The sequence below is a fragment of the Cryptomeria japonica genome, chromosome 9 (genome assembly GCF_030272615.1).
Source record: "Cryptomeria japonica chromosome 9, Sugi_1.0, whole genome shotgun sequence".
Lineage (NCBI taxonomy): Eukaryota > Viridiplantae > Streptophyta > Pinopsida > Cupressales > Cupressaceae > Cryptomeria > Cryptomeria japonica.
The window spans coordinates 650,473,767-650,500,250 of record NC_081413.1 but is presented as its reverse complement, the minus strand read 5'-3'; the positions used below and the strand labels follow the sequence as shown (position 1 = coordinate 650,500,250).

Genomic DNA, 26,484 nt, shown 5'->3' with positions numbered 1-26,484 from the left:
TTATTGTCTAGGAAACAATACCATTTCATTAGGCATTTCTTTTAACAATTAAATATCAATGCAATTTGCCTGGAAAGATAAATTATTTCCTGCAACAGATATGCATTTCAGAGCTCTCTCCAGGATATGTATTACTATCCAAAATCAAATCAATTTTATGACATCCATGTGTAAAACCGATTCAGAAAGAACTGATGAACTCTGTCCATATACATCACGTAACATAGGAGGATAACTCAAAATTTTACAAATGGGAAAAGCCCACCAGCTTCAAACATATAGATGAAGCCTTGGATCAAAACCCATTATACTACCTAATAAAGACAAATGATGGGTGCAATTATAAAGGCACCAGATATCATCCTATCTTGTTTGCAACAGATTGATACAAAACACGAAGCTGTGTATTCCATTTGTCTATGGCATTGTATTTCTTTAACCCTTTCGATCTGAAAAAACAAACAAAAAAAAATGTAGGTAAGTCTATCCCTGACAACCAGTAAAGACACTGTTTTTCCAAAAAATAAAAATGTAATTCCCTTAGTACCAACATTACCTGTCACCACCAAGTTCCAAGAGCTGATTAACCTGATCAATATGACCCTGGATGCGGTTATCAAGAATTAGAGACACCAGAAGTTGCTCCACATCTTTTTCTGGAATGTTAAGCTCCTGAAGTTTTATCAGACACAAAATCAATGATTCATAAATCTAAGAGCTCAATGTATTTCATGCTCAGAAAGCATCCAAACAGATCAACTAGTCTACTAGAGAAATTTTTCATAAGATAACTGCCGAAAAAATGGAAAATGAGAGCAAGGCAATTGTCTTATAATATCCATCCCTCTTCTTACTGCATGAGATGTAGCAGATTATTTCAGAATATCAAAATGCAACTGCTAAGGAAGCATATGTACTTTGCCAAAAAAAAATGTATTTTTTGGATCTGCATACATCCATGTGTATGGTAGATTGAACCCTAACTTTGGAATATTACTTTACTTATGAAAATATGTTAAGACAGAGTCCAGAGACTTGCCTTTGAAATAAAAGGTATCCGAATTCTCGTGTATGGCTTGATAAGTTTCAGAAGTACTTGTGTCCTGATATTCTTCAGGAGATCTTCAATATAGTTGCGAATGAATGGATCATCCATAATTGTTGTTTGATTATCCTGCACGAAATTTAGGAAAGTTATACCCAATATTACTAAAAAAATGCTTGTTTCCTCCATGCTGCAATTTAAGTGATATCAAGCAGTGACAAACCTTTAATATTTTCTCAAACTCAAATATTTCATTTCTCTGGTATGCAGCAACAAGATTAGTCATTGCCAAAATCTCTGGATCATTTTTGTATCTGCAAAATGAGCAATGTTCCTTTCATTGACAACAGACATTGGAAAGAACAAAAATCTCATCCAATGAACAAAAGTTACAAAACCATAAACTTTTGAACCAATTGCAACTTACGGCTTTGCTTCCTGAGCATCAAACGGATTTACTTGAGATTCCATCAGCATGTTTGCCAAAACTAGATATCTGCATGGGAACAATACATGTTCATTATCTAAGTTAGAAATGACACTACAAGACAATAAGCAAAACATTAGTTTCATTTCTTATTGCTAAAAAATATTTGAGCTTATGGCACTCTACTTGAGACATTGAATTCTCCGATGATTCCCAGCTTCATCATAGTTCTTAAAAGCTTCAAAGAAGTCCGTAGCTGCCTCAGCCCAGTGCCGTTCAACCATGTGCATTTTACCCCCACATTCATGAATAATACCCATAATCCGGGGATGAGGTATTGCGGATTTGATAGCAAGTGCTTTGGTGTACAATTGCTGCAATGAAAGAATAATGTTAACATGAAAAAGCATGATGGGCTCTCCATGCTAAGGTCATAAACAAAGTAACATTTCCAATGCCTTTTTACTCAACTCGGGGCTTGGTTATACAATAACCTTAATCTTACATGTCAAAATAAAACACCAGTAACAAGCTTCAGGTATATTTGTTTGAATTCTAAGTAAACCATTATTGGCAATAAACCATATTTTCACATATGTTCAAAGCACAAACAAAAACTGAACAAGAAGAAATACGAACTCTCATAACAATCAATCTTCATATCTATTCATAATTCAACAATGACAGTGCTGAAAAATATAATATAACGGCTTAAACCAATCTTATACAAGCACAGTTATGGAATCTTTATTCCCACCAGTAAGGATCAGCCACAAGTTTAGAAGACTGAATACATCATCGCAACAATATCGTCATTACAAATGAATAAGCTGAAGAACACTGTTGAAAGAAGATTAACACATTTTCTTACGAACATGGAACAGGGAAACATTACTGCAGAGTCCCAACACTAAAGAACCAATAAAACAATTTGAAACAAAGTTGTGTACACAAGACAATCCAAAAAATAGATTACAGTAACAACAAAGAAATTATTATACAATTCAAAAATGACAAAGACAATAAAAAATAAATGATTTCAGAAAAGCTGTAATTTGCTTATTAAATTTTTGACAAAAAAAGTAGATGCCACATAGAAGACATAGTATACATGCTGACATGGACTATAAATAATCATGGCAAGGATAAAAGCAAATGAATCAAGATTTATTTTTACACGAACATGCCAAGAAAAGAACTCAAACAAAAGAGACTTACCATAAGTTTCTTGTTGTTCTTGGTTTTAGTGTACATCTGAATCTCAATTGCGTACACCTCCAATAGTTGAGTGCCTTTTTTATGGTCATCTGACCCATCTGATTTCTGACATGATCTATGAAGCTCCTTCAAAACCTATGAAAGATTAAAAAACGGCACAGATTAACTCATAAGTCGCTCTAATTGCTTCCATTATTCACTCAGCTATATCCAATGGCAATGTAAATGGGCAACATATGAAACAGTACATCAGGACCAAACACATTGACAACAATCGGGTGTTGATCTCAGTACCTTATTCATTCGGCCATATTCTGCCCTGTCAAACCACAGTTTGCAAAGCTTGAGATTTGTTTTGAACCAAAGCCTCTGTAACGCACATCCATAACTTATTAAGAGGAAATAAATGGATTGCAGAAATAAGTTTAAATGCAACATAAAAAATTGTTTATATTACCTCATTTTTTGCCTCTTCAAGTGCCTTCAATGTAGTTTGCAAAAAATCTTGAAGGAGGTCCAGATTCTGACTAGCTGATCCAGAAATAAAATCCATAATATTGTTTATACACTTCTCACTGTAGTTTCTTGTTACCGCAGATTTGATATATGTTAACATTTCGCGATAAGCATCCATCATTTCTTTATAACTTCCCAAACGGTAATGAAGCTTAACCGTTTGTTTCAAAGCCTTAAATCCCCTGATTTTTTTTAAAGAGCAACATTATTTGATTGTTCTTCATCAACAATAAAGCATCTATATATGAAATTAATCATTAATCAGTGTTGATCATGTACTCACTATCCTGCTAATGTTTTCATAGCTCAATGCTAATTACTGGGAATAAAAATTAAGTGCCCTTTATGATAAGTATTTAAAGCAGAAAAAGAAAACTAACCACTGATCTTTCTGAGGTTCCATTCTGACAACTTCAGCAAAACCAGCTAATGCAGCTTGAGGATCAGACTCCACCAAACCTACGATGCAGAAGATTTACAATTCAGATATCCTGCTCTGAAGATATGGTGTTTTAGGAAAAAAAAACATGCAATAATGTTTTTAAGCATAATTTTGTAATTCATAGAGAAAGAACTCAGACACTAAGCCTCTGCTCTATGAATGATTTAAGTAGTAGGAAAATGTAAATGGAATATTATGTCTATAGATTTCAAGACTTCAAGCTGTCAGTGTGAATAAAATTATGTCCTAGCTAATTCCTTAGTGTGGACCTATTTACATGCTAACTTCAGTCCTAAGTGTTATTTCTAGAAGTTAGTTATTAAATAGGGCCATACATCTCATTTACTTCTTCTGTCCTAGGTCATTTAAAATTTGTTTCAAGTTGCTAGACACATAATACCTTGTTACACTGAGAGGCATATTACACTCACATAATGAATTGAAAAACCTCCGCAAAAAAACTTTATGCAATTTAAATTGACACCCGTCTACTTTTTAATATTTTATATATAAATAATTTTAGTTATCTATTTATTTTAAAAAAAATTTATTGTTAATATTTTATCGATATTAAAAAACTATGTTATATTATTTTATCAATATTAAAAACCTATATTATATTTTAAAAGCATAAGAATGATATGGATAAAGATATCCTTCCAAAAAAAAGAATTTTATTTAAAATATTAAATAGTAAATTGTCATTCAATGGACAAGAATATCCTTCCTAAAAATGGATTTTATTTACATCCACTTTGTGTTGCCAATGTGGAATGCCTCTCAACATAATTAAAGTATAAATTATGGATTTTATTAATGTGGAATGCCTCTTTAATGGGCTTGGTAGGATAAATCCTGCAATGGATCCAAAGCAAAGGGTTGTTTGGAGAAAACCAGAGAAGGAGTGGATTAGGATAAAATTTGATGGGGCTTCAAGAGGGAACCCAGGTGTATCGGGCACAAGTTGCATTGCGAGGAACGATGAAGGAATTGTCTTGGCAAGAAGAGCGCAACAACTTTTTGATGGAACAAACAATGAGGGTGAGGTGATGGCAGCCTTATTGGCTATCCTTCTTGTAGACAAATTATCGGTTTCGAAATTACACCTGAAGGAGACTCAAAAATTGTCGCCAAAGCCATTGCTAAAGGGGCCTCACAATGTTGGAAGATAAATAAAATAATTTTCATCATTGGCCAAAAATTAAAAAATTTCCAGGACTTTAAAATTTTGCATGTGCATAGAGAAAGAAAATTTGAAGCAGACAAGTTGTCCAATTTAGGATGTGAACTGGAGGTCCAAGCCGTGAAGTGGTGGGAGAGGGTTGGCGAACACATGGCAATAGCCGTTTGAATGAGTAGGACCGATTTAAAGAGTTGGCACGAGATAGAGTATGATTTCAAATTGCATTGGGAAGAAAATGGTTTGGAGAAATCTGCACGATTAATGCACATGGACAGAGTACACCGCCATTTTTTGTACACATAATGACATGGTGCAGTGTCAAGGGGACTATTGAAGGTGATACATGAGAAGTGAACTCATGAATATGAGTTGGCCAAGAAGGGTGTCCTTGGAATGAGGACATATTTATTAGCAACTGAGTGATGGGACAAGAGGAGACGTGGCTTTTTAAACTATGAAATAGGTGCGAGCTAGCATTCAATAGGTGAGGTTGGTGTAGAGTTCTCTAGACAGTGACAGAAGGCAGAGAGTTAAAAAGACAGGTTGCATCCATGGAAGCGAACTTTTTGCTCCACTCCATAAAGCAATAGTTGGCCTTTTTTGGAAATGTCTCAGAAAAGAGACTTGGGGGCATTTTTAAATTTGATGACCCCTTGTTTCTACAAATCATGGAAACTTTGTTGGGGGAGGAATACCTATTATCAAAATTCCGATACTGCACAAATGCAAATATAATTTTAATGATGTTGGCATGGGGTTTGATGTTCGAAACAAAGGAAGAAGTGGTCTGGGTGGCCAAAGCATGCGTCCCAACGCAAGGTGAGGTTGGTGTAGAGTTCTCTAGATGGTGACAGAAGACAGAGAGTTAAAAACACAGGCTGCATCCATGGAAGCAAACTTTTCTCTCCACTCCATAAAGCAGTAGTTGGCCATTTTGGAAATGTCTCAGAAAAGAGACTTGGGGGCATTTTCAAATTTGATGACCACTTGTAGGAACCCTGCTGGTTCTAACTCTCCTAAAATGCTACTGCTATTGTATTTTTGGATTTTCAAGGTTTTTGAACAAATTTAAATTACAAAATAACACGTGCCAGGCAAGAAATGCACATAAAACCAAATAGAACTAGAATTGAGAGCAACTGTAACTATATTATGAATAAGATACCTGATACAATAAATCCTACTGCTAATTGCATACTCGTGGATCCTTTGCTTATTTTAAATGAAGAAATTTGGTGTTTGCCAGCCAAAACTGGAAAACTGACCAAAAAGGTCGTACAGGTCCAGGAAATGATTTCTCTGAGCCAAAAGTAGGTAGAATAGCTTGAAAGGATGGGAATTGTGCATTCAGAATGCACTTTGGGTAGGCGTTCCAGCCTCCCAGGCAAAACACCTCTTTTCTGGAGGCCCATGTGCCAACCAAATTGGTACGGCCAGCAATGAATCTTGTACGGCTGGTTATTGAACTGAAAGAATGCTGCTAATGAGGCTTCTAAACTGTATTGCCTGCTTCCTTATTCCAAATCTTCAAATAACTAACACAAATAACCTCTGATGAAACACCTGAAAACTTCTGTGTGAAGCCCTCTCAGTTTGCAATAATTCAGCTGATCTTTCACAGCCTCAGAATCACAGATCCGTGAAGAATGAACGTTCTTCAATAGCAAACCCTCTGAAACCCTTGTCTCAGACAATCCACAGAGAAAATAACAAGCAATGTCAAATAATCAATAATAATGAGTTTGAATTGCTAATTCTCCTTATAACTCCAAAAAGCACGACTTCCTAAAAGCCATGCCCAAATCATAATTAAATACATTTAAATGTATTTAATTCATCTCCATAGTTATATTCACCTTGGGCGCACAATTCATTTAAGTGGCTTTTCAAAAGTTACTTTATAAAATTTAAGTGACTTGTAATTTAATAAAGTCACTTTATAATATTTAAGTGGCATTAAATTTAATAAAGTCACTTTATGACTTTATAATATAAGCACATAAGTTAAAGGCCCTAGAACTGAAACCAAGACTGAACTGAAGAAGTGAAACTGCCACTGAGACTCTCTATCCCGAATGTTAGCCTACGAGAGTCCAAATAATAGACTAATCCCTCGAACTCTGATGCTCACGAAAATGGGGAAAGTGCACCCCTTGTTTCCGCAAATCATGGAAACTTTGTATCAGAATTCTGATATTACACAAATGCAAATATAATTTCAATGACGTTGGAGTGGGGTTTGATGTTCGGAACGAAGGAAGAAGTGGTTTGGGTGGCCAAAGCATGCATCCCAAACCACTCTCTGTGTGGTTTAATTTCACTGAAGGCAAGGGCGGTAGCGGATTGTGGGTTGCAGCGTCCGTTTGGAAAGGGGTTGATGTCGAAAGGAATTGAGTTGGAATTCAGACCATTCATGCTGTGGCGAAATGGTGCGGACAAAGAGACAAGGACTAAAGAAGCATGCATAGGGTGGGAAAACTTAAAGGATTACCTCTGGGTGAAGGAGGTGGAGATGAGAAAGGCACAAGATGCAAAGAAGAAGGACGAGGCCAAGAAGACAAATTTTGCTCTAGAGGATTACTGGCAAAAAGAAAATAAAATTGTAAATGTTTGTTGTCTTTTTGCTTTGAACTTTGTGGGTGTTAAAACTTTTCTAGCATATGTTGTATTGACGGTGTCATGTCGTTTTTTTTGGAATGGGGATAGGACTGTTTCACAGATCTAATCCTGTGCGTAGGTAGATTTAGAAAGCAACGGAGAATAGGTTTTTTCTAAAATCTCACAGACAACTTCTCAAGGTTAATCCCGATCTTTTCTTTTCTAAAAAATGTATATTTTACTTTAAATATTAAAAATGAAAAAACATTTATTTCTATCTTTAAAAAATTTTAAATTAATATTTTTTATAAATATTATAATATGATATATATATATATATATATATATTTTATAAATTATAATATTATATTATTTAAAGCTTTTATTCTGATTTTTTTTTCATTTTTAAAACTTTGGAAAAATCATAGCTAGAGAAACGAAAATCTCCCAAAATCGCCTGGACTCAACGAGACCCAAGCCGAGTGAGTCTCATCGAGTCTAGGGGCTCAGACTCAACCAGGCCTAGGGTCCAGACTCGCCTGGACTCGGACTCGCCCAAACTCAGCCAACGACAATGACATTTTGATTTTTTTTTGTTTTTATTTTGCTTTTAGCCTAAAAGTGAACTTCATTTCATTCATTTGGCAAAATAGGAGAAAGGTGAGTTGTGAGGAGAAACAAGAATTCATTGAAGGAAAAACAGCAAGGAGGAAGCTCAAGATTTCGTCCATAAATCACATTTTGAGCCAACCATGCAGCACATCTGGTTGTGAGTGCAATTGGAGTATGTTTGAACACATACACTCCAAGAGGCGCAAAAGATTATTTGTGGAGAAGTTGAACGATCTTGTCTTTGTTCACTACAACCTCCGCCTCAAATAGAAACGGAGTGTGACATCTCCCCTATCATTCTAGAGGAGGTTGATCCTAAAGCCGAGTGGACCACTGAGGCTCCATAACCTGTCTTTAGTGACGACGACATTGATTGGGTCGACTAGGCAAATAGAGAGGCTGAGGCTGTAGCCATGGCAAAGGAGGAGCAGAGAGCACAAGCAAAGACAGTAGAGCCAGAGGCAGACACGGATATTCATATACCTGATGTTGGTGAGGGTGGCATGGTATCACAAGCAGAGGCTATGGCTGCCGAATCATCTAGGACCTACCTTAGACGCCTTCGTAGGAGGGATGCAGGCTCCTCTGAGCCATAGGCTTGTAGTTGTTTTTACATTTGATATTTGTATGGAACATTTGATCATATGATGACATGGATTTGTTATTTCCTTTAGCTACAATTTGTGTTTATGCTTATGTGATTGATGTACACTTGTGTATGTAATCAAATTAGCTTCTATTTGATGATGTTATTATGTCTTTAAGGTGTATTTAATAAAGGGTGCTTGAAACAAGTTTTAAAGCTTTAAAAGTCTCTAAATTTCTTGAGTTTTTCACTTTGCCGAGTCCAACGGAGTCTAAGCCAAGTTTTTTTTGCCAAGTCCGAGTCCCGAGTCGAGTTGGCCTCGCCTAGTCCGACTCCCGTTTCTATGATCACAACATTCCCTTTTTCAACTAGATTTCCATTTGGTATTGAAATGTATTTGTTTTTTTTATTTGAAACTTCCATAAATCTACATTCAATGGCATTAGAAAACCAACTTTCGTTCAGGTTTGTAGCGAACTAAAGCTTTCATGAGAAAAATTGTGGAAATTTGAAAAAATTGAGTGACCAAGAGGTGGTTAATGACGAAGGGATGCTAAGCAAACTGAGCTATGTAGTGTTGGCTTATAGGAAAACTAAAGAAGCAGGTGATACGAGGTAAGAAGATCTACAATTTTTTAAAGTGAAAAGCTTAAAAACTTTCAAAATATGCAGTGAAGTGCTTGTAATATAAGCTTTTGGTTTTCTTTCCAATGTCGTTATTCCTAATGAGTGTTGTCTAATACGACATCAATCTTGGTTTGTTTGTTTCTTTGTAACCTTTGTGCAATATAATTATATTCAAGGTTGTGGCACAAATATATTGGATGTTAGAATTTACATGCATTGACAGTCTAAATATGGAGTTGTGTCCATTTAGATTCATTTAAAAACAATTTTAAATAGAAAAAAGAACATTATCCTTTCATCTTTGAAGTTGGACCCAATTCAGATTAATAAGTTATCATAATTTCAACCAAGTTCTTTTAAGGAAGGAAATGAGTGGGGTTGACACTTGAATGGGGTAGGGCAGTTAAGCATGTTTCAACAGTTGTGATTGTCTGTAAATTTAATGTTTCAAAGTTGAGCAACTACTTATAATAGCATACTTGATCATGTTTCAATAGTTATGATTATGTGTTAATTTAATCTTTAATAGAGAAGACTTCAAAGTTGTTAGTATTGATTATTAATAATCATATAATTAATGAAATGTTATTGTGTTAATTTAAAGTTTCAAAGTTGAGCAACTATTTATAATAGCGTACTTGGCCATGTTTCAATAGTTATGATTATGTGTTAATTTAATCTTTAATAGACAGGACTCCAAAATTGTTTGTATTGATTATTAATACTCATTATTAATGAAATGTATTCTATAGATTTAAAAAATAATAAATCATGTGACGTGAATCGATGTACCAATAAATATGATTTCATCATAATTATTTGTTTATGAGGATGGGAGTGCTTTGAGTGATTTTTGCAACAAGGTCAATATGTGAATGTTGTTTTCCATTTTGAACCTTGTCCTCCCTATTCATGACTCTTATTCATGATTTACACTAACAACAATGAAACTAAAATGAAATGAAAAAACCACACATCCATTTGAAATGATGCAAAAAGAAAACTTGCCCTTCAATCCTTATCTTTTCAAACTAAAAAAAATGATTATTTATCCACAGTAACAGTTAGATTTGCCATAAGGATTGGAGTTAGGATTCAATTAGGTTTAGGGTTAGAGTTTAGCTATGTTTGACTTAGGGTCTAGTTTTAATTATGGTAACGCTATTTTTAGAATTCAATTATAGTTAGGCTTAGGATTAAGGTTTAATTACGATTAGTGTTAGAGTTTGAGTTCATTTAAGATTAGTATTACGTTAGGCTTTAACTATGGTTACAATTAGTGTTACCATTCAATTAGGGTAGAGAATATATATTGTTAGGATTAGGATTACATTTTAAGTAGGTATCTCTCGACATATTTTACATAGATTTTCAAAAATATAGGTTGCTAGTTTAATCCTTTGACTCACCTTTCCTATATAAGCAAGGCTATTGTACACTTTGTAATATATCACATAGATCTTAATACCAAGCAAGTTCATTTTTTGCACTCTCTTGTGGAAGGTTTCTTGTGTTTTTTAGAGGTGGTCTTGGGTGTTAAGCCATGGCCTTGCAAAACTCTTCTCGAATTTGAGGGTAGAGGAACTACCAAATGAGTGATCTTGGTGGTTTTTAATAAGCTCAAGTATGCACTTCTCTTGCATTGTATGGTGCCTTGAAGAATCAGAAAAGCTTGAAAAAAACACCAAATTTGGGGGTTTCCTCTTTGTGGATTTTCATTGCAAGTTCATAATGGAGCATGTTGAAACAAATTTGAGCTCACCATTGAGTTCAAGAAGTCAAAGAAACTAGTTTTGCCTTTTGTTTCACCCAAATTGAGCTTGTGAGTCTAAATCTACAAGGGTTTGAAGTTTAGAAGTGGTTGCCAAAACCAAGAGGTAGCTGATTTTTCAAAGCACTTTAGGCCAAAAGAGACCTTGGCATTGCATCTGAAAGGCATTGCATCTGAAAGGCCCAAAAACCCTAAAACCAATTGTCAAATCGCCAAAATCAAAGAATTTTGCTCCAAGCCTACAAAGGCTTTTTACCCTCGTCGCCTTTTCTATATGGTTGTACAATCATCAATATGGTTCACACAATTGCTAGCGCACGCAGTACCATTGACAAAGTCACAAGGAATATTCTAGCATATTTGGAGGGTATATTCTCCCTCGTGTCAACCTACATACTTTTGCGTACCTTTTGCAATGTTCATGTGCACATTGTCATCAGCAACTAGTACATCGTGTCGGCTTTTTTTTTAAAATAATATATTTTTACTTTTTACACCGACTATTTTGAATTTTCCACCAATGGATTCAACTCTCCAAGTGATTATTTGGCGTGACCAAGTGCTTAAAGGTTTGGGTGGTGCACGCCTCCAACGAGAGGCATGTTTTTTTTCACCCAACCACCTATGTGGTCCTATTGAGAACCAAATGCCAACACATAGGGAACTAAGATTTGGCCCCTCTAAAGCCTTAATTGGGCATTGTTTTCCTATGGGGCATGACTTTTCGCCAGGATATCAGTTTTTTATTAGCAAGATATCGACAGAAAGATGGTTCTACATGCTTGACAATGGTGCTAATCATTTTGCTATATTTTGCTGCAAGTACATTTTATTACAAACTCAAGTGATTTTTCCCCTTTTGGACCTTCAAGCTCATAACTTTTTGCTAATTTATCGGATTTTCGTGATTCCAATGATATTTGAAAGGTATTCAAGAGCTCTATCATTCTATACATGCGCTTTTTCTAGATTCAGCACCAGATATATTTCATTCAGTTTTTGCAAATCTAGCATAATAACTAATTACTTGGACATATTTTCGCCTGAGGAAGCCTTTTTTTGTGGGGGGGACTTCATTTTTTGTATTGATTTAGATTTGGGACACTACATATCAGATTTTATCAATTTTTTGTCTAATCTACTTGTTGCTCTAATGGTTGAGCCAAGGTTTGAAGTACTCACTTCCTCGTGACCATCAACCTGATTTTCCTAGAGAATATGAGAGATTTACTCACAAGAACAAATGTGATGAGGCTATGGGATTGATTGCTATGCATGGTTATAACAGCTTGTTCTTCTACATTGAGGAGTGTAACTCCCAAATAGGTATGAGATAAGTACAAGGATTTGTTTGGTTCAATTAGTGAGGTAAGTGCTTTGCAATTGGAAGCAAAATTGTCATCACTTTCCACTGCACTTTTCCTACCATTGAAGATTATTTGTTAAAATTTAAATCTTTCAATTATTAGAATATTTAATTATATTTTAGTCACCTATATTTTAATTCCTTGTTTAATGGTCATTTAACTTTTTAGTTAATTAGCTTTTAATCTTTATTTAACATTTAGCTTTTTCTTTTTAGTTAATTAGCTTTTAAGCTTTATTTAACGTTTAGCTTTTTAGTAGTTCACTTTAAACGACTTGTTCTTAATTTAGAACGTCGTCCTTGCAAGCCTGCAACCTAGAGGTTTTTTTTTGCAGATTGAAAATTTTCCTAGGGTTTCTGCAATTTTTGACTAGGGTTTTGACCCTTCAGTTCAAGTCGAAATTTTATTCTAGTTGCAGACTCTTGGTGGGTTTTTCGAGACCTCAACTAGGTCATCGTCACATTTTTTGGGTGCATCGTTTTTTGTGCCTCAATTTTTGAGCCGTCGGATCTACATTTTGATTTCAGATTCTTGGTGGGTTTTTCGAGAGCTTTTATGGGTTGGTCTCAAATTTTTCTGTGTGCCTCGTTTTCCATGCCTCAAATGTTTTGCCAATGAATTTGCCTTGGAATTTAAAAACAGTCAACGATTTTTGCTAGTTCTGTGGACGTCGGGAATTTCAATGTCTTCTAGGCGCCGTTTATGTTGTACATCCGACTAAGGGTTTCTGCCCCTTATTTTTTTGTGTTTTTTTTTTTGGAGAAAAAATCGTCAAAATTTTTTTGTTTTTTTTACAAAAAAATCAGAGGTATTTTTTTATTTTCTGCAAATTATTATTTTTTTTCTAATTAATTTCAAGTTTTAAGTTTGCAGAAAATTTTAATTTCTGGTTTTCTTCCAAACCTCGAAATTTGAACCTTGGAATTCGTGCCAGAATTCTCTTCCAAAGTTTCAGTTTTTTCAGCAATTGTTTCTATTTTGTTTTCGTGATGGCATATTTGACCAGCATCATGTTGGAACACAGACAGAAGTTCAATAGCTGCCACAACACCTAGAAACAGTGCACGTTCACGATATCTGAATATCGTTGCCTTGATCAAATTGATTTAGGCCAAACCTCGTCCTACAGATCCCAGGGTTTTCACATTTTTTTTCCTCAAAAATTGTTCGCAGGGTTTAGAATTTTTTCCTAAACAATTATTATCTGTCATTTGCAAAGCTTGCGTGGGTTTTTTTATTTTTCGCCATAAAAAATCATGGGAGGGTTTTGCTTGATTTTTTTCTCAAAAATCAGGGTTTTACCACGTGATGTCTGGTATTTTACCACATGATGTTGTCTAGTATTTTCCCGCATGATGTCTGATGTTTTACCGCGTGATGTTTGGTGTCTTGCCCAAAGAAATGAGACTCGCCCGGACACACCTGAACTCGGCGAGTCCGAGTCCGAGTCATGCTCGGCAAGTCCCTATGACTCGGACTCGTCTGGCGAGTAAACTCGCTAGACTCGCCGAGCTGGCGAGTTTGGCTCAAACTCGCCGAGCTCGGCGAGTCCCGAGCCCCAAACTCGATCGGCGTCAAGCTAAAGTAAAGACCAAAAAAAAAATAGTTTGCAATGCTTTTTCAATTCCGTTTTTTTTTGTTAATTATCTCCTATCCCTAAAAGTGACCTTCATTTCATTCACTTGCAAAAATAGGAGTAAAGTGAGTTGGGAAGAAAAACAAGGGTGCATAAAAGAAAAACCAGCAAGGAGGAAGCTCAAGGTTTCTTCAATTTGTCACATTGGAGCTGCATTGTGTTTGGATTTGGTGCATCAAGAGTTGGATAGGAAGAGTTTGCAGCTCATTTCAAGCTTGTTGTAAGAGGTAAGATTGTTTTTTTTAAGATTATTTTGTTTCTTGTATGCAAAAATTCCATTTTCAATTCATTTATTTTGAAATTTTTACATTTTCTTTCAAAATCTTTTGTATGTTTGTATGTAGCATGTAGTATGTAGTTGTAGTGTTGTACTATGTAGGGTTTGTAAATTTCTTTTTTTTAAAGTAGGGTTTGACAAACCCTACTTTAGTTTTTTTGAATGTATGTATTAATTTTATTTTGTATTTGTAATGTTTTATTGCAACAAACTTCACTTTATTATTTGCCTCAACTTCAAGTTTCACAAAACTATCCTAAAATGTCTACTTCAGCTTCTAGACCCCCCATTAGAAAGGACCCTGCTTGGAAATATCATGAGGATTTTCCAGGGCAAGGAAAGGGGCAAACAAAATGTACATTTTGCAAAACAATATTCCATGGAGGTATATATAGACTGAAATACCATATTGTTGGTGTGCGTGGACATGATGCCGAACCATGCCTAAAAGCACTCCCTGAGGCCGTACGTGAATGTTATGTAATGGTTGAGGAAATTGAAAGGAAAAAGAAACAAAAGGAGGATCGAGTGGCCATTGGGAGAGAGGCAAATTTAAGAAGAGGGACACAGTTAGGTTGTGTTGGAGGCCCTTCTTCCTTACCTTCATATCGTCCCACTCAGTTTGCTACTACTGGTGCTTTCGCTTCTACTTCTATAAATGGCAGTGCCACTGCCACTTCTCATGCTCCTAGCACTAGTAGTTGTAGCGGGAGTGTTAGCATTGGACCTAGGATTCGTAAATCTAGGTTGGATTCCTTCTTTGTGCCTTGCACTACTCCTGGGTCCCAACCGTCGCTTGAGGGCATGGGTTGGAACAAGGAGGTCCATGATGCTGCTAAAATGGCAGTTGGCAGGGTTTGGACCTACAGCAATATTCCATTCTTTGTAGCCAGGTGAATGTTTTACTAACTTTTATGTTTGATTGTTTTAATTTTTATACTTAACTTATCTCATTGAATTTTTATACTTAACTTATCTCATTGAGTTTATTTGCGACAAGTCTCCTTATCGGCAAGAAATGGTTGATGCCCTTACCATATGCGGGGCGGGGTTCAAAGCCCCTAGTGAGAGTGATTTGAGGGGACCCATTTTGTCTCAAATGGTGGATGATGTGAAAAAGGATTTAGATGAACAACGCCAGATATGGAGCACTAAAGGTTGCACCATCATGACTGATGGTTGGACGGATAGGAGAAATAGAACTCTCCTTAATTTTCTTGTTTCTTCCGCAGGTGATCGATTAATTTTAGTTTCATATAGTCTTTAATTTTTTATTTTTTATCTAATGGTTTATTGAATGATCATTGACCTAGCTTTATTTTTTTATTTCAGGGGGCACCGTTTTCATCAAGTCCATTGATGCCTCCGCCCATTGCAAGAATGCCACCTACCTATGTGAGAAGATAGAGGAGGTGCTTGATGAGGTGGGTGAGGAGAACGTGGTACAGGTGGTGACCGATAATGCAGCAAATTATGTTGCTACGGGTAAACTTTTGATTACAAACTAAATTTGTTTGCAAATTAATTACTATCTTGTAGTTTGTACCTCCATTAATTACAATTTACAATGCAACAAATTATGTTGCTGCAGGTAGACTATTGATGGAGAGGCACCCATCTATAGTTTGGACTCCATGTGTTGCTCATTGCATTGACCTCATGTTGGAGGCTATTGGAAAAATCCCATGGATCAAGAGATCTGTAGAAAGGGCAAGAAATGTCTGCAAATTTGTATATAATCATTCATGGGTGTTGGCTCTTATGAGACAATACACAGAGCAGAAGGAGTTGCATCGTCCAGGAATCACAAGATTTGCCACAAACTTCCTCACATTGCAGTCCATGCTTAGGTCTAAGTCTGCCTTCAGACGTATGATTGTTGGTGAGGAGTGGTCTTCCTCATCCTATGCTACCACCCCTGCAGGGAAAGATATGGCAGACTGCATTTTTGATGAGCAAGACTTTTGAGTCCCTTGTGATGAGATAGTGAAGGTAATTTTTTTATAAATTCTACAATTTAACTTCATGTTTTATAGCTTATTATATGTATTCTCTTATTTGCTCATTTTTCTAAATTACACAATATTTTCAATTTTGCAGCTTGTTAAGCCCTTGGTGATTTTGTTGCGAGTTGCAGATGGAGATAAGCCCGCAATGGGCTATATAAATGAGGGCATGGATAGGGCGAAGGAGGGCATCAGATTCGTCTATGGAGGAGATGAGAGCAAGTATGGTCCCATTTGGGAGATCATTGATAGGAGATGGCATCATCAGCTTCATAGGCCCATCCATGCAGCAGCCTATTATATGAATCCGACATTCCGTTTTATCCCTTCTTTCAAGGCTGATGTGGAGGTCCTTAATGGGCTATACTCAATCATGGAGAAGATGGGACCTGCTGGTACTTCTCAGATAGACCTTATTCGAGAGCTACAGTTGTTCTCAGATGCACAAGAGGAGACCTTCTCTTGTCCTGTCGCCAAAGACGGTAGGACAACTATGATGCCAGGTAAAAATAAATTGTAACTTGTAAGGCTTAATTTTAGTTTTATTGTATATTGTAACTTGTTAAATGAGTTCATGAGTGAGACTGATTTTATTTATTTTTCTCATTTCAAACTCAAATCATTGGTGGAGCTTTTTTGGCCCAACGACACCAAATATTCAAAAGTTGGCCATTTGCATCTTGAGCCAACCATGCAGCGCATCAGGTTGTAAGCGCAATTGGAGTATGTTTGAGCACATACACTCCAAGAGGCGCGATAGATTATCTGTGGAGAAGATGAATGATCTCGTCTTTGTTCACTACAACTCCGCCTGAGAATGAAAAAGAATGCATTAGTTGACATCTCTCCTATCATTCTAGATGAGGTTGATCTTGAAGCAGAGTGGGCCAATGAGTCAGACAGATCCTGAGATTCCTGCAGCTATCTTTAGTGATGATGACACTGATTGGATCGACCAGGTAGATATAGAGGTTGAGGATGTAGCCATGGCAGAGGAGGAGCAGAGAGCACAAGCAGAGATATGAAATACTGAGACTCGGAGTGACACAGTTGTTCCTGATGTTGGTGAGCATGGCATGGTGTCACGAGGAGTGACTATGGCTGCTGAATCATCCAAGACCTACCTTAAACGCCTTCGCAGGGGGCTAGGGCGAGAGGGTGCACGCTCCTCTGAGCCATAGGCTTGTAGTTGTATTTACCTTTGGTATTTGTATGAAACATTTGATGATGATCATATGATGACATGGATTTTTTATTCCATGAGTTTTGTAATATTGTATACATTTGACAATATTTATATATCTATGTTTGTTATTTTCTTCAGCTACAATTTGCGTTTATGCTTATGTGATTGATGTATACTTGTGTATGTAATCAAATGAGCCAAGTTTGATGATGTTATTGTGTCTTTAAGGTGTATTCAATAAAGGGTGTCTGAAACAAGTTTTAGATCTTTTAAAATCTCTAAATTTCTTGAGTTTTTCACTTTCCCGAGTCCAACTGAGTCTGACGCCGAGTCCCGAGTCCGAGTCCGAGCCGAGTCTGAGTCTCGTTTCTTTGGTCTTACCAAATGGTGTTTTGGGTCTTTCCATGCGAAGTTTCAGGGTTTTGTTCGATTTTTTCCACAAAAATCGTTTCAAGGGTTTTTACCATTTTTTCCCACAAAAATGATGATTTGTATCTTCGGTTTTGGAGGGTTTGCTGATTTTTCCTCAAAATCATGGTTTCAAGTTTCAATTTGGTTACCCAACGTCAGGTTGGATGGATTCTGGTATTCTTGGTCATTAACACTTTTCAAATCCAAGGAGGGTCTCCACCGCAACGAAGTGTTCTTTTCGTTTGTGATTAAAAGACTTGTAGTGTCTTCTATAGGGTAGTTAGTAGATAGAATGACCATTAAGGGAGGGTATTAGAATATTTAATTATATTTTAGTCACCTATATTTAGTTCCTTGTTTAATGGTCATTTAGCTTTTAGTTAATTAGCTTTTAAGCTTTATTTAGCATTTAGCTTTTTCTTTTTAGTTAATTAGCTTTTAAGCTTTATTTAGCATTTAGCTTTTTAGTAGTTCACTTTAAACGACTTGTTCTTAATTTAGAACGTCATCCTTGTAATCTCTTTATATACACTTGTATATTGTTGAATAGATTATCCGATTATTGAATCATTCATTCAATTTATTTTTCATCAATTGGCTGGTTGTGGAAAGGATAAAATTGATAAGGAATGCATATTCTTGATTTCTAAGTTGGTCTATTTGTATAGCTCTCTATTTCCTTCAATTCTACAATGACTGGATTAGGTGATTCATTTGATATGACTTCTTTTGAGACATTTTGTGAAAGATTGGCTAGAGAACAAGCTTAGCTTGGTCAACTTGATGCACTTATTAAGAATAAGGCATTAACTGCACAATCACCTAAGGATAAAGGAAAGAAGAAGAATACACCTAAGACAAAATCTAATGATTGCTCCCACCTCTTCTGAAGAGGACAAACCTAAGAAAGAGAAACCCAAGAGTGGATACTGTGATAAACCTAGAAATGGTGAATGTGATTGCTATAAGAAACAATTTAGAAGAGATGAAGCAACTCCTTAGGGAAAATAACATTATTTTTCCTTAACATTATTTTTCCTTCTCTACCTTCAAGTTAACCTTTTTCTTCACATCCTTGATCATCCACCCATTCAAGATCAACAGGTCTTGCTAATGGAGATAATAAGATGAAAGGTAATGCTCATGTTGTAGCTGATGTTGACAGTCTATTGGATGTATACTTGACTCTTGTGCTTCAAATCATATGACGATATCACTAAACCAGCTCTTGTCACTTAGGCCTTCATGGACGACTAAGATCTTGATAGCTAACAGTGGTTATTTTGATGTTTTTGCTAGGGGGAATATTGATATGATTAATGGAAGTCTCAATGGTGTTCTTTTCATTCCTAATATTTCCCATAATCTTCTTTCAATTTATCAGATAGCTCAGAGTGATAAGTCTATTGAGTTCACTCCAGATTAAGTGTTCATCCATGTATTGTATAGCAGACAACTTGTTGCAATGGGTAAATATAATCATAATAATCAAATCTACACCTTTTCCCATTTTGTTTATGATGGTGAATGTTCTAAGGTATATTTGTCCTGAACCCAGTGTGGGTAGTAATTCAAAAGGCTATGTTAGTCATTTGAACCTCAATGTTCATCAGCCCAATGATGAGGTTCTATCATCTCCCACATCTTCAAACTTCAAAGTTGCCTTGGTTACCAGGACTTTAGTTGAGCAAGATACTTTTTGTTTTAAGATTTGGCCTTGTGGGATGGCTTCATGACAGATATATCGGATTTGTTTTGTCATTCTTCTTCTGCAGATTTGGAGGACATGTTTGAAGGGGTCTCTCTCCTCTTTGATGAAGCATCTTCTTTGGAGATTGTTCTTGAGTTTCTACATTCTGTCTTTTCCTTGATTGAGGTCACACCTAATTTTGAGACATATTCCGAGGAACCTGATCAGTTTTTAGAGATACACTTTTGAAGGCTTCTTCCCTCTCACTTATTTTTGTCTTTGTTCAGCATCTGCAAGTTGATTTCTTTCTTTCCAAGGGGAGACTCATTGTTTGTAGGCATTGGATTGTTTTTTGTCTTCTGACAATCTCCAATGGCTTTGGATATACTTCATTATGGGGGGCTATATAGTCTCCATCTTTCTCTCCTATTAAAGGACTTTTGTATTGTATCTTCGTGATGGATGTAATTCTTGGGGGGTATTGATGAGTCTTCCATACATCACTTATGTACATGATTGTTTTCTGCATTCTCTCTTTTGCAGAGGGGTTTTTCCCATGTTTTTTATCTCCTCTATTGGATTTGTGAGATTTTGTACATGGGTACCTAAAATGGGTGCATCTTGCATCCTTGCATCATTTGCATTGATTTTGTTCCTCCCTAAGTTGCACTTAAGGGGGGTGTTAGTGAGAATAAAATTATGTCCTAGCTAATTCCTTAATATGGACCTACTCACATGTTATGTTAAATTAGGTCCTAGGTGTTATTTCTAGAAGTTAGTTAAATGGGATCAAGTATCTCATTTACTTCTTGTGTCCTAGGTCATTTAATGTTTGTTTTAAGTTGTTGTTTCATAACATACGATTAAAACACATGTCAACATCTTGTTTAATCTTATCACTCACCTTGCCTATATAAGCAAGGCTATACACACATTGTAATATCTCATAGATCTTAATATCATGCAAACTTATTTCTTGCATACTTTCTTATGGAACGTTTCTTGTGTTTTTGCAGGTGGTCTTGGGTGTTGAGCTTATCTTCATCTCCTACACAGCCAACTTCTAATTGGAAAAAAATGCTTTATGGTAATTTTTTTAATAATTATCATAATTCCTTTAACTACAAAAAAGGACAAGCAAAAGAATAAATACCTAAAGGGAATAAAGACATTATTCCAAAGATGTAGACCATCACTGACTGGGTGTAAATTTGAAAGTGCTTTGATAATAACTTTATCTTTATCATCACCAATAGTGTAGAATGAACTTTTTATGTCATAGTGCACTCAAAAGAAGATAATACCATTTTAACTTAGCAATGCTAAACTATAGGGTGATGGAAAAACAAACACAATACAAAGCTATCTTGAACCTTTCATAACCAGAATTTTCCAATGGAAAGTTATTTTATGTTGTCACCAGGATTAGACGCATCTTTTTCCAAAAAAAAAAGGCTTCTAATTCTTACAAAGATGGTTAGAAGGTATTTCTTTGAGAGAGTGTTTGCATCAAGTGTCGGAAATAAACCAAGAGAACCTAAAGGACCACTAGACTAGCAAATATTGTTATTGTCAATACCCCCAGATTTCCTAAACTGTTGAACATTCCACCTTATGTGCATGCATGGTAACAACCTGAAAAAATTTAACAAAATTCTTCTCACTGCAAGAGAATAGTCAAGTGTGGTTCTTTAAGCATTATAAACTGCATCGGCATAGGGATAAAAGATTAAAACAAATATGATTATTGACACAAAAATATGATATTACATTTTAAAACAAGATATGTGAAACCACATTGCCAATAATTAGCCTTACAATGTGTTTAGCATACAGACACTAGCCAAAGACCTAATAGCCACAAGATATGGGCTTTAAAAATGATGATATTTCAATATTCTATTAACCAGCCAAAAAGGTGAATATACACAATATACATGTAATTACAAATAACTACATAATGGAACCTCCTCCATAACTTCCAATGGACATTTTTCTATTAGCACTTGCAGCTAAACTAACATACTAACTACATGATGTAATATTTCCCACATTCCTCACCTGGATTGGAACAAACACAGCAGCCCAAATCTCTTGTATCACTTGATGAACTAGGACATACACTTAGTTCAACAAACTAACAAAAATCATGGACTAGGACATACACTAGAATCCATAACTCCCTATACCATCCATCAGCATTGATCCTTATCCATGTATACAACTCTTCTTATGAAGTGCAACAGACACACTAGTCACAAGTACTACAATTCTCTTGTAAATTGCAACACACACACTATTCGCAAGTACTACAAATCTCTTGTGAATTGAGACATATTCACTATCCACAAGTACAATTGCAAATAGGAACACACTCTACTAGTTTCAAGACATCTGTGATCAGAGAGATGCTCAACCAATCACAGCTACAAAATTTGGTGAATAGAACACACAATTATTCACCATTTCATATGAGGGAGAAATTACCCCATCAAACTGAACAATGTACACTAGCAGTGACAGATCCTTTGACTTGTCTAGTCCCCATTATCTTCAATGTCTACTTCACATCCAACTTCCAACTTGCTCTTCTCATGTTATATGCAGCACAGGCTTCAAAAATGAAATACTCCAAAATTCTGCTCAAGACCAAAAGGTAAATTCAAAGGTCCTCTCTCTCGAAGGACCATGCAAAGAACATAAGAGAAACTGTACTTTGCAGTTTCAGACGTGGGATAATTTTACAGAGCAAACATATATACACTTCACCAGCTTTACAATGCTCCATCAAAATATACTGTTCTTCAACTTCAAATATATAAGGAATCACTTAACTATGTAAACCACAAAATGGCTCCCTGTCCATACAATGTGAGATAAAAAAGCAGATTGATTTGGAGAAAAAGAAAACAATCCCACATGCAACTTGCTCCCTAAAAATTAATATATCATGCATGCCAATGTTGCTGGGCACAAATTGTCCTTGCTCGACATTCGAGCTGATCAATACTTCATATTTACATATGCCTTAGAATGCAGGTTGGATGATCTTCAACAACATTCACAGTTATTCAACATAATCAAAATGATTGTATTGCTGCTTGCCATTGGTGACTCAATGGCCTTCAAAGGTTAATAGTGTCCAAACCACAGAAGTTTATGGTACCCAACTATTGGGATTTCTTGGTGCCACAGGTTGGAGTTTTGACCTGTGGCTCAAATTCTCCCCTCCATCCACAGCTGCATGAGAAATGCAGCAATCTTGCATCCATGTGCTTCTAGATCTGGGCATCTTCTGTGCAGCAATATACATTATTTCTCAACTTTGAAAGGTGCCGAGCAATTTCTTATAATCTCCAACATCATTTTGTATGATTAATCCACATTTTGCTTCCTTTAAAATGCACAAATGATCACATGCAACCCTTCTACAAGCTGCAGCTATGAAAATGGATCTGCTAGGGCAATCCTTTTCCCAAAATGGTATATAAATCTGCTCTCAAACTGACAGATGGGTTGCAATCTTGCTTTTAAATCCTGGTCGCAAACTTCTCCCTCCAATCTACAACTCACTCTTCTTCAACCACATTCTTCAATGGCTGAAACTTACTTTCACTTGCAACTACTCTAACATCCCAAGAGAAGAATTACCTTCTCGTTCACCATATTATCTTACGATTCTTACCTGCTCTGTTACCATGTTAAAAATGACAATGCCTCATTGCTCTACTGATCAACCAAAAAGGTGAATATAAGCCACATGATGGAACCTACTCCATCTAACTTCCTACAGGATATTTTATTATTACCAACAACTAAACTAAAACACAAACTATGATTTGTAAAATTTCCACCAATGAGTTCGTTAAGTTCCATCAGCAAAAGAGATATTCATATAGTTAAACCATTTTTATGTCTTCCCTTCAAATTGACAATGTTCAATCTTGCATATTCCTTCTATGGATTAATTCCAAACAGAACTTCAAGGTAGCAGACAAAAGCATTATGGTACCACCTTCTTTAACATATCAATTGCAATGGACAATCTTAATTCACGATATTTGGGTCCTTTGGTAAGATGTTGCTTGCTATTAATTTTCCGGTAAATGTCAAGATAAAAGATTCCTTAAAAACGATCAACAAGAGGCTGTTATAGCATAGAATCCATTGAATTGTTAAATTACCCAAGCACTTATCAGCCGTGTCTATTTATGGACCAGATATGCTTAGAAATGTCAACAAGTATAAAGAAAACATTATAATATAATAAAATTTATGGGAAGGAGCAAAAAAGTATAGGAAAGCATTGCAAGAGTTCAAAAAATGCAAAAAGATAAGCCATGGTGCTATAATATGGTAGAAATATCCTCAAAAGAGAGAATTTTAGGGCTAAATTCATTTCTCAAATCTAACCTAAAAGAGAGGTAATATAAGATATCATTATTGGATTTGCTACATAAGAGTATTTTATAATCAAGTCATTCATCCAATGACACAATTTTTTATTTCATAGTAGTGAGTCACAAGTCCCCATCTCTCATGTTTGAATGATCCACATGGCATTTATTGCATTTAATGATGAAATAGTGATGAAGAGGTGGGATGGGAACTAGCAAAATGATCCTTTAAAAAGCTTCAATTTTCGACACTGATACCATCACTTGGTAACTCAGACTTCCCAGTTGCCACATTCATGCAACTATTTTGACTAGTTGATGATGACTCGGATGTTTTAGATAATATTCTTGGGTGTAGAATTTCAGAAGTAAACTCCATTAAAGGGAGCATACTGGGGTGATAAGATGGGTATACTGATGATCCGGATTCAAATTTAAGTGTGACATAGGAGTTGGCTTTCAACAAATACTTAATGTGAGGGCCGTCTAACAAGATAACAGAATACTCCTTTCAGAGACTCTAATAGTCTAAAGTGTAATGAGCTTCCAGGTACTGAACAGGCTAGTTTAGCTAGACAAGTTGATTCCGATAAAGAGATGGCAAAACGGATTGCAGTCAGTTACAAAATGTTACAACAAACTGTACCCTAACTTACACTCTGGATCAATTAGTTCAAAGCCACGTCTCATAAGAACGTACACCATAATGCATCTTTATATGTTCTCGATGTTAATTAAACTCTGGTTAGTAATGAAGTGAACGGAGCCTTTTAAAGACAATGGACCAAGGCTCTCTCATTAGTCATCAATATAACGGCCATTCACTGAAATCTAGTCAAAACTCGTAAAATTCAATATTGATAACAGAGAATCAGGCAATACAAGAAACAGCATAATGCTTAATGCAAAATAATAATCGTCACCCTAACTTCTAGGGCCTGTGAGTGTTTCTACAAATGCCAAATTTTTACTCAAAAATAAACAAAATTCATTACCATTTTTTCAAAAAAACGAAAAAGAATCAATTTATTTGGTACCTTTGGAGTTGTAATACTGGTTTTCAATGGCGACATCTTCTTCATCCGGATCCTCATCGGAGTACTCGAATCCATAATCCATTTCGTCCATGTCTGAAACGATCCCCGTTAAAGAAAAAACACTTTAGAATTTAGGGTTTTATTCATTCAAAATCCTTTGAAGAATTTTTTGCACAGAGGGTTTCTCATCCACACTAACCACAACAGTTGAATTCTAAGACGGAAAGAACAGAAAAAAATGGGGATTTTTCAACAGTACCTGACATTCTAAACAGCTGAGCAGCAAAATAACCGAACAACAAAGAATAAACGGATAGATGATATTTTGATAAGAAATCTTTCTCTGTTACCGTTACTGCTACTGCTGCTTAGAAAACCTGCAATTTATAACATAACTGTAAAAGAAATCTCAAGGAACCAACTCTTTAGTTTGCCCAAGCTATATGATTATAGCATCATAAAATTAAATTAAATAAAAAAATTATATTACCACTTGCACATCCAAAAGGTATAATGGATGCGTCTATAAGAAACTTAAGGGAACTGATTAAGATTATTTTTATAAAAATATATATTATCAATTTTATTTTGATGTGATTGTAATATAAATTTTAACTGAATTAAAGTTTGTATATTTAAAATTGAAATGATTAATAAGGATAAAATTTAATCACAATTGATTAATATTATGTTTTTTAATTATATCATTAGAAGTCAAATAAGATTCATGAGTCTACTAGAATAGATGGACGATACATGTGTCCACTAAAATAAATGAAAGTTTAGGATATAAAATTATGAAAACAAAGAGTTGATTAGACACTCAATTAGTTCTAAAAATAATTTTCAATGACTTAGCATTAAAATTACCATCAACACAATACCAAAATTAAATCATATGATATTGTTTTGTCCTCTTCTCTATTATCAAGCAAGTTGCAAAATAGGAGCGAGTGTATGCTTACATTATGAAAGAGACAAGAAAATAAAGTAAGAAGAGTCCATCCCAGCTCATAACAAGCATTATCATACACTTCAAATATATCCCTAGTCAAATAATTCATGGGCATCTCCATAGGTGAATGGGGTTTAATATTTTAATTCATACTTCCTCCACCAATGTTTCTCCTTCCTCATCATCACTCACAAATATGTCACACTGTTAGTCCACCCATAATTTTTCCCTTTTTCAATATTCAAATTCATGGGTTGCCTTTTGTGCTTTTACTTCCGTCGGGTCATATGTTCTCCTCGTACTTGAACCGTTGAACTCTTTTTGTCAAAAGGTTCAAATGGTTCAAGGTTCAGAGCGCGATTTAAAAAGAAAGTTGTGTCGGTCTTTGTCATAGTGTGACAAGCGCGCTTTTTGTTTTCGGTCATTGAAGTTTTGAACCCGTTGAACCAAATTTCAAGAAGTTCAAGGTTCAAGGTTCGAAATACCTTTTTGTGAGT

The 26,484-nt window shown here is 35.6% G+C and overlaps 1 protein-coding gene across 1 annotated transcript; it reads right to left on the bottom strand.

Moving 5' to 3' along the window:
- On the bottom strand, positions 1–25,483 carry LOC131045741 (COP9 signalosome complex subunit 2). The gene is made up of 12 exons (XM_057979333.2): positions 25,292–25,483; positions 25,033–25,125; positions 3,587–3,665; positions 3,148–3,388; positions 2,985–3,059; positions 2,691–2,825; positions 1,659–1,846; positions 1,473–1,541; positions 1,269–1,359; positions 1,040–1,174; positions 557–672; positions 1–449 (listed from the first exon to the last, which is right to left on the bottom strand). Exons 1-12 carry the CDS (start codon positions 25,296–25,298, stop codon positions 359–361), a joined length of 1,320 nt encoding a protein of 439 aa, XP_057835316.2. The 5' UTR covers positions 25,299–25,483; the 3' UTR covers positions 1–358.
- Positions 25,484–26,484: the final 1,001 nt, after the last annotated feature.